The sequence below is a fragment of the Sorex araneus genome, chromosome 10 (assembly GCF_027595985.1).
Source record: "Sorex araneus isolate mSorAra2 chromosome 10, mSorAra2.pri, whole genome shotgun sequence".
NCBI classification, from domain to species: domain Eukaryota; kingdom Metazoa; phylum Chordata; class Mammalia; order Eulipotyphla; family Soricidae; genus Sorex; species Sorex araneus.
In genome coordinates, this window is record NC_073311.1 from 38,498,158 (window position 1) to 38,510,222 (window position 12,065).

Consider the following 12,065-nt stretch of genomic DNA (forward strand, 5'->3'; position numbering starts at 1 on the left):
ATCCTGAGCCTGTCACTTAACCTCTCTGTAAGACTTTTTTAACAGTCAAATGGGAACAAGTATAGTATACAAAGTTATTAAGGGACCATTTCTAACATTTCATAAAGATGACAAAGTATGAAAATATTATCTGTGCCTTATTTTGCCTGTGATTTGTCATATACTTAAAAAAACAACTTAAAATGACTCATATTTACTTATAAAAGTAAATTAAAAACTCCACCACCTCTCATTGCCCAAGTCTCTGCCTCAGCATCTTTGCTTTCTCTTCTCCATCAAACAGGATGCTTACTTGGTTCATATCTAGTTGTTCTCTTCTTTTATTTCCTTTGTCCAAATGCTTGGGATTTTCTCCCACGTTTTTTCATGGATGATTTCATTTTGTTTTTATATTTTTTTGTTGTTCATTGCCCTTGTGACTTCAGCCTCTATTTCTAAAGTTATAAATTGGAAATACTCCTGTTCAGCCACCCTTTAGGGTTATTGTTAAGATCAAGCCACACAAGGTATGCATAATACTCTGAAGCACTGGCCACAATGTGCAAATGTCAAGTCTCATGACTAACGCCCACACTTCTGGATAGAGCCCTTTGTCCCAGAAGCTTGTAGGAAGTGCTTAGTCAACAGAGACCAGGCACCCTCTGCTCGCCCTGCGAGAATCTTGTTCATGCTTCTTGATTTTCATTTTGAAAAATGTGGTCTCATCATGAAAGAGAATAAAACAAGAGATGTTTCAAGAGCTGGCAGACTTTCAATTATTCAGCCAGATTTCTCTTTTGTTCTTATTCTCCAGTGAAATGAAAGGAAATCTATATGCAGCGATCATAGGCCAGCATACCTAACCAATAAAAATTAAGAAATTATCTAGAAATAAGACAGTCTATTTTATTTTTCAGAATACATAATAAAAAACAGAGTTTCTGTAGAGTAGAATGTAATCACCCTGATTTTGGAGGGTGTGGGGGTACTCAGAGGACCCAGGATTGAGCCCAGGGCTTCTCACATGCAAGATATGCACTCTACCACTGAGCCACATTCCCAACCCAGGGATTCTTCTGTCATTCCAAAAACTTCCTAATTGCAATAAGTCTGATCAATTGTAGGGTTTCTAGAATTAGAGATGGCCACCTGCCCCTCAGGCCATCATAGTTGGAGAAGCCAACTGCCTTTAATTTGGTGTCTCTTGAATTCTTGTGAAAGGAACTATCTTTCTCTCACCCTAAGGGGATTTCTCAGTGATATCAGGACAGGAAAGATATAATCCATTGATGGGGAATTACCCTTGTTGATTTCATTGAGAAAGCAATATAAGAGAATGCCAGAAAAATTGGAGCATTAACATTTTTGAATTGTATCCTGATGTCAGTTTTATTTCGGAGATTATTGCTTCTTCATATCATTTCCCTTCCCCTCCAAGATGGAAACCCCTGCATCCATGACTCATGTACACATACACACACACACACACACACGACACGCACCACACACACACACACACACACAAACACACTGTCACTGTATTCTGGATTCTAGAGTCATGAAATTGTCTACTATCTGCCACCATGTCCTCTGCCCTCCTTATTCTTTTGGTTTTCCTTCTTTTTTGGCTCTTCTCAGTATTTACACAATACACTTCATTATCATGGGCACATTGAGTGGCATTTTAGAGCCTTTACTAATTCATCTCTGATATTACCTTCATACAGCCAGTTACAGCATGGCATTAAGATGTATTACATAGGAGGGTGGGGCTGAAGTTACAGCACAGTGGATAAGGCATTTGCCTTGCACGGAGCTGATCTGGGTTCGATTCCCAGCATCTCATATGGTCCCAGCATCCCATATGGTCCCCTGAGCCAGGAGTGATTCCTGAGTGCATGACCCAGGAGTAACCCCTGTGCATCACCGGGTGTGACACAAAAAGGAAAAAAAAGATGCATAGGAGGGACTAGGTATATAACATTATAGCATTATAGGGCTGGAGAGTGTGCATTGTATGTGTTATGCTCCAAGTTCAAATTCCAAGCACCATGGGTAGCCCTGATGGACCCTGAGCTTCACTGTGGTGGCTTCCTAATACTTCCAGTCCAAGCAGCAGTGCAATGAGGTGCAATAGCTGAACTGTCAGGTCTGTACAGAAAGTTGAGGTAGTATTAGAAGTCCTCTGCACCCTCTGGGACATCAGTCTCCCTATACATAGGGACTAATATGGTAAATCTTATGTCATTGCAGGCATCTATTTGCTTATGAAAATTTATATATATTTACCTTAACTAATATTTATGGTTTTCTTTTTTTTTTTTTTACTTTTGGACTATATCTCATAGTGCTCACTGGCCACTCCTGGTGGGCTTAGAAGACAATATGCAGTGCAGGAATCAAACCCTAGCCTCCTCTATGCAAAGCATATGCTCTACTCCATTGAGTTAACTCTCTGGCCAAAGTAACGTTTGAGATAAATCCATTTCCTTCATTGTACATTTGCCTGTTTTGTAATAATATAATAAATCATAAACATTATATGGTTTAGAATTATATCTCTTTGGTAATATATCTTGGATAAAGGATTGTTTGAATAAATATATTCTGGGCTGCCAAAAACATGATTGTTAAATAAATGTAAAATAAGACGAGAAGTGACTTTATGCATATAACTTATTCTGGGAACAAATGAATGCCTTTCTTAACTTCTCAAATAAAATACATTTCTATTATTTTTAGAGTTATTTCAATTCATGAAAAGCTATCTAATCTTACACAAATTGCTGAAATTTCCTTGCCAACAAGCTCTGAAATTATTTCAGATGAAGAGGAACCTGAGGAAGAAATGGATAGATTAGTTGATAAAGATATAGAAGTAAGTTACTGAGTAATGGGAAATGTGCTATTGTATGATGGGGATCATTATATGTAATTATTTAAATGATATTTTACTTTGTCAAACCAGAACTACACTTGAACAAGTTTAGCCTAACTTTGTGATTTATCTTCCCTCTATTTTCTCTATGTAGATTATGATACATGACCCAACTTTTATATCAGGGATTGGGTAATGCTTGTGAATTTATGTGATTTGGTCCTGGTACATGAAGGACCAGACACATTTGCTTCTTGCTGGCCACCTGCATCTTGTCTGCCTGTATCATATTACCCACAAATGATATTATAAATATCCAAATGACTCTTGGTTGATAAAAGGCTCCCTCCTCTGTTTTAGACGCATAATTAATACTCCCTTCAAAGCTCTTCCAAGTAAACCAATCATCAGAATCTGATGGTGAACGTAAACAAACCTATCTAGAGAAACTGTGCAGATATAACTGCAAGTTTTCAGAAAGAATGCACTGCAACCAAATAGCATTAATTTTAACCTAAGTGAATTATTTGAACATTTTGATTGGTCAGATAATATAGCAAGACAAACTAGAAAATGCATATAATCATATTCAGTCTTTTCCTTTGTATTGTTTTAAATAAACAAAAAGCTATTAATGTGATAACATGTTGAATGGTTCTGGGATCACTGATCTTTGTACTCTGGCAGAGGTCATTTTGTTTCCACCCTACCTGAGTTCTGAACTCACTGGGTAATGGGATACACTGACGACCCCTATGTCCTGGAGGATAAAAAACTATTGGCCTACAGGTATGGTGGTCTCCAAATATATTAGCAATAAAAATAACCAGAAAGGGGCTGAACGTAGTTCTGTAGCTTCTTCCAAAATCACCCATTGGATAAAACACTTCCTTCTCCTGGATTTATGTTAGTGATGCATCTGAAATAAGCTGGAAGCGTCACTGCTTCTTTGGTAGTACACATGGGAAATTCCCATGTCTACTCTACTCAACTGAGTAGGTACTAAATTAAATTGAATTTCCACTTGTATCTTAATTCAATTTCTTGATGCGAGGTGGCAAATAAAACACTGGTGCTTAATATGTTTATTATATCAATTCCAATGATATTTCATTTACCATATTAGATCACATTCCATAACAATTTTGCTACTAGGCTGAAAGGAGGAAAGCCAGAAATATTGACAACAGTGTTAAGGTCATACACAAATAATTGGGTTTTTAAAATATTTATCAATTTTACATACTATCACTTTATTATAGTATAAAAAGAATTAGCCTACTTTTTATTTTTAGCTTCTTTCTCCATCCCTTCTAAGTATTTAATTTATATCCTCTATAAACTATTCAGTGCTGAGAAGTGTAGTGTGCTATGATTATTTTTCTTTATTGTATTATGTGATTTTTCTTAATGTATCTTTTCCCCATTTTCTTATTATTGTTTAGGTCTTTTATATCTTTATCCATTGATTTGTTCTTTACCCATGTATCCATTTATCGAATAGTCACATGTTGCTTAACAATAGGGTTACACTCTGAGAAAAGGATTGGTAGGCATTTTGACCATTTTATAAATGTTGTGGCACTGTCATACCATTGTTCATCGATTTGCTCGAGTGGGCACCAGTTATGTCTCCATTGTGAGACTTGTTACTGTTTTTGTCATATCGAATACACCACGGGTAGCTTGCCAGGCTCTGCCGTGTGGGTGGGATACTCTGCAGCTTGCCGGGCTGTTCGAGAGGGACGGAGGAATCGAACACAGGTTGGTCACGTGCAAGGCAAATGCCCTACTCGCTATGCTATCACTCCAGTCCATAAATGTCATAGAGTGTAATTATACAATCCTAGATCTTATAGCTACTATATATGTGTGTATATATGTATATATATGTGTATATATATACATATATGTAGGCTATGTGGTATAGTGCATTGGGGCAACTGTAGAATATGGGTTTGTTGTTTACTGAAGCATTAACAGTACATGACTATCACAGCTCAATTCCTTTTTTCCCCTTAGAAACCTATATCCTGTTGCTCTAGTGAAAGGCACTAGACGCATTTGTTGCTTTGATTCTGGGCCCACTCTGTGCTGCTTTTCTGATTAAATTCATAGCCACTTAGGTCCTATCTCTTTTATTTCTCTGAAAGCTTCTCCACTCCATTCTACCCCCACCTTTTCTTCCAGTGTATTACATCTTTTTTTCTGAAATCACTTTGTGCTAGATTAATATTCAGTTTGTTACCAATAACCAAACACTTTTTACTTCTTTAGAATATTATTAGTATGGCTTTTATTGGTTTTCAAATTTACTCAGATATGCACTCATAGCATGAAAAAGCATGGGAATTGGCAATACTCTTGATTTTCAGAGTATATTCTGAAAGAAACGAGTGCTGGCATTTTCAGTCTGAATTTACCAGAATAGTGTGTGCATGCATTTTTCATTATTGTGAAAGCAACAAGCCCAGCGGTACGAGGATTCATCAGGCAAGAACAGTTAGCCTTTGCAAAATGCCACTTTCCAGCATTGCTGTCTCCTCTGCCCTGTGCTTGCATTTATCATAGAAGTGATATCTTACAATTTTGGCTGAAGGTTCTTCCAAATGTCCTCAGATGTTGCAACAGAATTACCAGGCATCTAATGATTTTAATAATATGATGAATTCCTATAATCAATCTCCCAGTAGATCTGATATCTGAAAGTCTTGTGATTATAAATTTTTTTTCTTGAAGTACATGGCTGCTCTTTCATATATGCTTTCAAGAAGAACTCAGCTCTCGTTTTCTTTTCTGCACTTCTTTTTAGATTACTTGCAATCATTGTGTTTCAGTGATAGAGCAAACTGATTAGGTTGGTGTCTTAGAACCATGTTCTTGAATATTCTTTGCTGACATTCTTTCTCTTTGAACTCACTACTAATAGAGGTCATATGTGGAAAATGGTCATTTCCTCCTGAGCCCATTCATCTTTCTGGTTTGGACGTGTGAGGCAGGTGGGCAAGCACTGTGTGGGTGAGAGACTCTTGGTGATGCTTGGACAATTTGATTACTACTCAGGATCAGTCACTTCACCTTTCCCATATTATTTTTCCTTTTGTTTTTGAAAATGAATCTTTTATTCAAATACTGCTCTGAGATGAAGAGTTGCGTCTCTTGGTTGGAATGAGAGTAATGAGTATTTCCCAGGGCTGCGAGGGAGTCATCAGATTTATTATAAGAAACCAACATCTGAGATAAGACTTTGATTATGATATAATCAGGAATCAATGGAGGTAAGAGGACTCATTAGAATGTAAGTGATGAGAGAGGAATCTAGAGGACAGAAATTGCCTCATCCAATGTTTGTGCTAGCTTAAAAAATTTGGAAGTACCCAGCACTTTACAAAAGAAGAAAAGATAAGCTAGATTTGAGGTTATATCAGATAAACACCCTTGACTAAATCTGCCAGTTATTGTCATGACAACCTTTACTTGGAGCTAATTAGAAATGAACTTGTATACTTCAGTTAATTCTGGTCTAGATTTTATAACCTCTGTCATAGAATTTTTTATTACATTTTTTCTTTATCATCTCCAGTAGTGACCCCTGAGCAGAGAGCCAGAAGTAAGCCAGCCCTGAGCACAGTCAGGTATGGCTCAAAACTAAACAAGCAGAAAATTGTCATGGAAGCTACACCTTGCTAGGACAAGGGAATGGCATGTGGTGCTTGGACCAAACATAGGATCTCCCATGTGCAAAGCATGTGACTTACTACTTGAGCTATCTCTGAGTGGTAGTCCCATGTGGCTAACTTCTATGTCTTCTATGTCTTTGGTAGAAACATGTATGTGAGTGGAATAGTCACTGAGCAGAACAAACTTAGAAACCATATTATCAGGCTCTCACTGGCATTTTTAAGGTTATTCCAACTCTGTTAGCTCTATACAAGAGAGAATGTCAGCAAATTGAAGGAAAAAAATCTTACTTACTTAGGAGAATTGACAAAATAGTTAATAACATTTGGAGACTGGGAGATGGAAATAACATTGTTGAACATCCAGCCCCACCACCTTCGGTATTACACTAACAGCACTTTACAACAGAAGAAAAAAAAAGGCTAGATTTAGGGTTCTACCAAATAAATGCCATTGACTACATCTGCTAGTTACTGTCTGACAACCTTTACTTGGAGCTAATTAGAAATGAACTTAGACACTTGAAGAAATTGATTCTGGTCTAGATTTTATAACCTTAGTCATAGAATTTGTTTTCATCACACTTTATGCTTTGGGTGGGATTTTGGTTCAGAAAATGTCACTGTCACTGTCACAGTCATCCCATTGCTCATCCATTTGCTCGAGCGGGCACCAGTAACAACTCCATTGTGAGACTTGTTATTACTGTTTTTGGCATATTGAATATGCCACAGGTAGACTGCCAGGCTCTGCCGTGCGGGCAAGATACTCTCGGTAGCTTGCCAGGCTCTCCAAGTGGGGCGGAGGAATTGAACCCGGGTCGGTCTCTTGCACTGAGAGCCCTACCTGCTGTGCTATCACTCCAACCCTCAGAAAATGTATCTGTGGTTTATCTGGAAGATAGCAAAACTTTTCTTTCTTATTCCTTTTCATTTCCCTTATACCTCCCTAATCCCTGTGTTCTTAAGTAAGCCAAGAACTTTCAGAATAGATGTCATTTAAGATGTGTCAGGAGGACTTCTGTACAGATGTTCCTAACACTGCTGGCCTGGAAATCTTTTAGGTCCTTTGTAAAAATATAATAAATAAAATTGTCTTAGAATGACTGTTATTTTTACCTTTCATTCACAGATTTAGGAATATGATAATGGCATATCAGGTAATTTAAAGCATATGAAAGATTCAAAGTATCCTGATTTTAAAATAAACATTTGTTTGGGGATAATTGCATCCTGTTCTGAAAAGCTTAACCAAGTCACCAAAGGTTAATTCAGCAATTATGAAATACCTGGATTTCAGAAGGCAGTTTAGACAATAAATACTAAATAGTAAAATATGAAAGTTGAAAAGCAAAATCCAGCTATACATTAGCTTCAGTGGAAAAATTCTTGTTGAGAAATTATTATGTGCAAATATTTTCCGTATTTACAAGATGAGGACATACCAAATTTTCAGTCAGGTACCTGTCGCAGAGGGGAGCTAGTATTAGCGCAGCCATTGATGCCCAGATATCCTGCAAAATGAACTCAGCCTCTCTGGGGCTCTATCTCAGCAATATGTGATTGCTGATGTTCCAAGTCATGAAAATAGTTTAACTATTTACAAGTCTAAGATTATTCAAAAGGTAATTATTTCACAGTTCCCAGACATTCACAGAGGCTCACCAACATCAATTTTATTTATTCCAGACTCCTAAAACATTTCCACCAGCTCAGTTGGCCTAGAATTTTTCATTTCTTCTCCCACCCCTGTTCTGACTCAGCTCTTTATTAAGTAATTCAATTCAGTCTCTTTGACTTCTTGTCATTTTCATTTTCCCACACTGGATTCTTCCCTCTACCATAGAAATTCTTTCTTCTCAGCAATCAGGCTATTGATGCAAATGATTCTAATTTATTATTTAAAACAATTTCATGTAGGATGTGCATGTGTGCATTCATCATCATCATCATCATCACCATCATCATCCCGTTGATCGTCAAATTTCTCAGTAGTGGTCTCAGTAACATTTCCATTCGTCCAAGTCCTGAGATTTTAGAAGTCTCTCTACGCGTCCTTCCAATGATGCAGTACTGGAGGCTCTTTCAGGGTCAGAGAAATGAGACCCAGCTTGTTACTGGTTTTGGCATATTAATACACCATGGGACCTTGCAAGGCTCTCCCATGTGGGCAGGAAACTCCCAGGAGTTTGCCAGGTTCTGTAGGAAAGAGCTCTGGTAAAGAAGGGCTGAGTTGGGAGGAGGGTACTAATAGAGGGCGGTTGGCACTCCTCAGAAAGGACATCTCACGATCTACCCGGTGATTCCCTAGATTACCCTTCATGGCATGTCAAAGAAGAATGAAGAATGCAAGAGTTTGGAGGATGGAATTTAGCAAGTCCCCCCTCCTACTCCTGTCATAGAGATGAAGGATGATGAGAATTTCAATTCAAAAAGTTGGCTTTGATATATTTGAAGTAACTCAGAAAGCCATTCCTCACACTCTGTCCCCCTCAAAAAAGAAAATGTCCAAGATAGAGCCTGAGTCCTTCTGTGTCTTCCCATCCCTGGCCATGACAGCACTTCTCCAGTGACCTTCTGACTGGGACAGATGAGTGTGCTGCTTCCGCATCTTCATTTCTATTGTTACAAGGTCATGTGCAGTCTTCCCCTGCCTGACACAGAATCAGCCAATTTCCGGTGTGTGTTTGCTTTGCCTCAAAGAATGTCAAAGAAAGAGCATGTTGTTGAAGCGAGATTTCCGTTTGATCAATGTTGAGACAGGCAGTGGAAGACATTTATCAGGTAACACTGCCGTCTCCATCTGTTATGTGAGGTGATTAATGTTGTTGACAGTGTCACTTTGCTTGATAGCCCTCAATGAAATCATGGCAGTGACCCGTCGTGGCTGTTACTGAAACCTTTTATATAGTAGGAAACATGCTTTCACCAATTGCAGGGATTTAATCAGAGATATAAACAAATAGGCAGCAGATTTGTTTGTAAACTGCTAGAAACAGAGACATATTCCCTGCCTGGTAAATGGACCAGAAGCCTGAAAAGTTCATCACAGAAAATGGGTCAGTGCTGGGTGTCTGGACCACACTCCATACATCTGGTTCCATTGCAATTGGCGGATTTCTAGCTCTGATCAATTCCTTGTTTTCTTCTGTTCCTGGATGCCTAGCTTTATTTCTCATATGCTCATTCCACTGAGAATGTTTTTGTCCCCATTCTTTGCTCATGAAAATTCTTCTACCTTTTCAAGGTACATAATAATCTCTTTTCAAGGTTCTGTCGTATCACTTTATCTCTGGAAATTTTTCCTGCTCAGCACTTCTTAATCACTCTCTGGCACCTATTAACTCATTCCACAACTTCTCAGGTACTGTCTTATTATTTTATTTGTTACGTATAAATCTTTTTCTCAGTTATTGTCAGCTTTGTGCGGACGAGGTCTGTTTCTTCATCTTTGTGTCCCACAGCACTGAATTTAATGCCTAAAGATATTTGAAAAATTGAATTGAATGACTTAGAGCTTTTGAACTCGAAAACTTGCTATTTTCTATGTTTTGGATTGATATATTTATAATTGATTTTTGTAGAGCTGGGACTTGAGCCCAGGGCCTTACAATTGCAGAACAAGTGCACTCCTACTCAATCACACTCCGGCCTTGTTTTTGGAGATAAATAAAGTATATTAATTGTTCTATATTTTAAGAGTTTAATCAGTATTGGTTAGTTATAACTTAAAAATCAATGTAGTTTTACTGTTTTCATATTTGCAAATTCTAGTACAAATATGCATTTATACCACTGTAAAGGAAAATCATTGGATACTGACAACATTGTGATATAGTATACGGATAAAACCTTCTATACCTTCTGTCTTATTGTCAAGATACCTTTCATTGAAAGTCAAAAAAAACTACTTAGATTGACTCAAGTGTAATGTGCTTGATAGGAAGCAGCATTTGGCAGGGCATGGCAAATAAGCTGAAATGGAGCCAAGGACTGGAAACAAAACCCTGTGGGCATAAAATGGAAGCAGAGGGTCTGGAATCTTTGTTCACCAGTCCCCCAAGGAATATACATCCTCACTCCTCTCTTTCCTCCTCTTATTCATCTGTGTTTGACCTAGTGATATCCATCTTCGTCTTTGTGTTGGGACCCCTGAACTCACACTGCAGTATCTCTTTGTCTATGTCTCTCTTTGGTTGCCTTTCCTAAAATGAAAAGTATAATATTAGAGAATCTGTTTGCTTCAGCTTTGCCTATGATAGATCTCTTGTTAGTTTGGTTTCCATACATGTCTGTATAGCTGTGGGATGGAGCAGTAGCACAGCGGTTGGGCATTCGCCTTTCATGCAGCGACCCGAGTTCAATTCCTCCGCCCCTCTCGGAGAGCCCGGCAAGCTACCGAGAGTATCTCACCCGTGCGGCAGAGCCTGACAAGCTACCCTTGAGTATTGGATATGCCAAAAACAGTAACAATAAGTCACTCAATGAGAGACATTACTGGTGTCCCCTTGAACAAATCGATGAGCAACAGGATGACAGTGACAGTGATATGTAGCTGTGTCCATATAGTAGGGACAGAGGCAGGGCCATCAACTTTAGACAACACATGCTGTTGATCTCATTTCCTTTTCATTTTGTCTTTTCATTGCTTACTCCCAACAACTCTTCTCTGTAAGCCCTTTCCTGAGATTTGAATCTCTGTACACTCTTCTTCAAAGATACATTCCAAAATCTTATTTTATTATTTATTTTTTTTTCTATTAGTGAATCACCATGAGTTCCGGTTACAAACTTATGAGCTTTCATGATTGCATTTTTTTTTACATCCCTCCACCAGTGCTCAGTCCCCTCCACCATTGTTCCCAGTATCCCTCCCACCTCCCACCCCATCCCCCTCACCCCACCCCACCTCTGTGGCAGGGCATTCCCTTTAAATCTTATTTTAGTGTGAGAAACTTTATTTGTTGGTCTTCTGTAGTATTTTGAGCAGGACATACAGGGGAAGAATCTTAAAATAGTGGCTTGTTTATTTTATCTTTTTGGATCAGAGAGAGTAGGGTGCTTGGCTTGCAGACTACTGACTCCTCTGTGATTCTGAGCACCATATATAGTTCCCCAAGCCCTGCCATGAGTGATCCCTCAGTAAACAGACAAGAGCAAGTCTTGAGCACTGCCTGATGTGGGCCTCTTCTCATTCACCCCTGCCTCCACAATTTTTATCTTTTATGGTCATCCTGTATCTTTTCAGACAGCCTTGGGTACTTAAGGGACTTGTGGCCTCAATTTCCTTAAAGTTTAATCCTGAGAATTAGAATTTGGTGATATTGTTAAATAAGACACATGAGAGAGTTTATAACTTAAATAAATACTATTTTATGATAAGCTCAACATTATATATTGTCTATTTTTCTAGCTCATGGTTCTTGAATGTTGCTCAAATATTTTAAGCCTGTTTTTGAATGAAAAAGATGCATCACCACTATCCAAGGTATGTATCTCTTTTAACTCTGCATCTGATTTTTTCCTAA

General features: G+C 38.3%; 1 protein-coding gene across 1 annotated transcript in view; it reads left to right on the top strand.

The window, feature by feature from the left end:
• CFAP54 (cilia and flagella associated protein 54) overlaps positions 1-12,065 on the top strand; it is a 330,907-nt gene that overhangs the window by 286,209 nt on the left and 32,633 nt on the right. The window contains exons 67-68 of the mRNA XM_055118311.1: positions 2,722-2,857; positions 11,951-12,025. Coding sequence (XP_054974286.1) covers positions 2,722-2,857; positions 11,951-12,025 — 211 coding nt within the window. The remainder of the gene's footprint in view (positions 1-2,721; positions 2,858-11,950; positions 12,026-12,065) is intronic.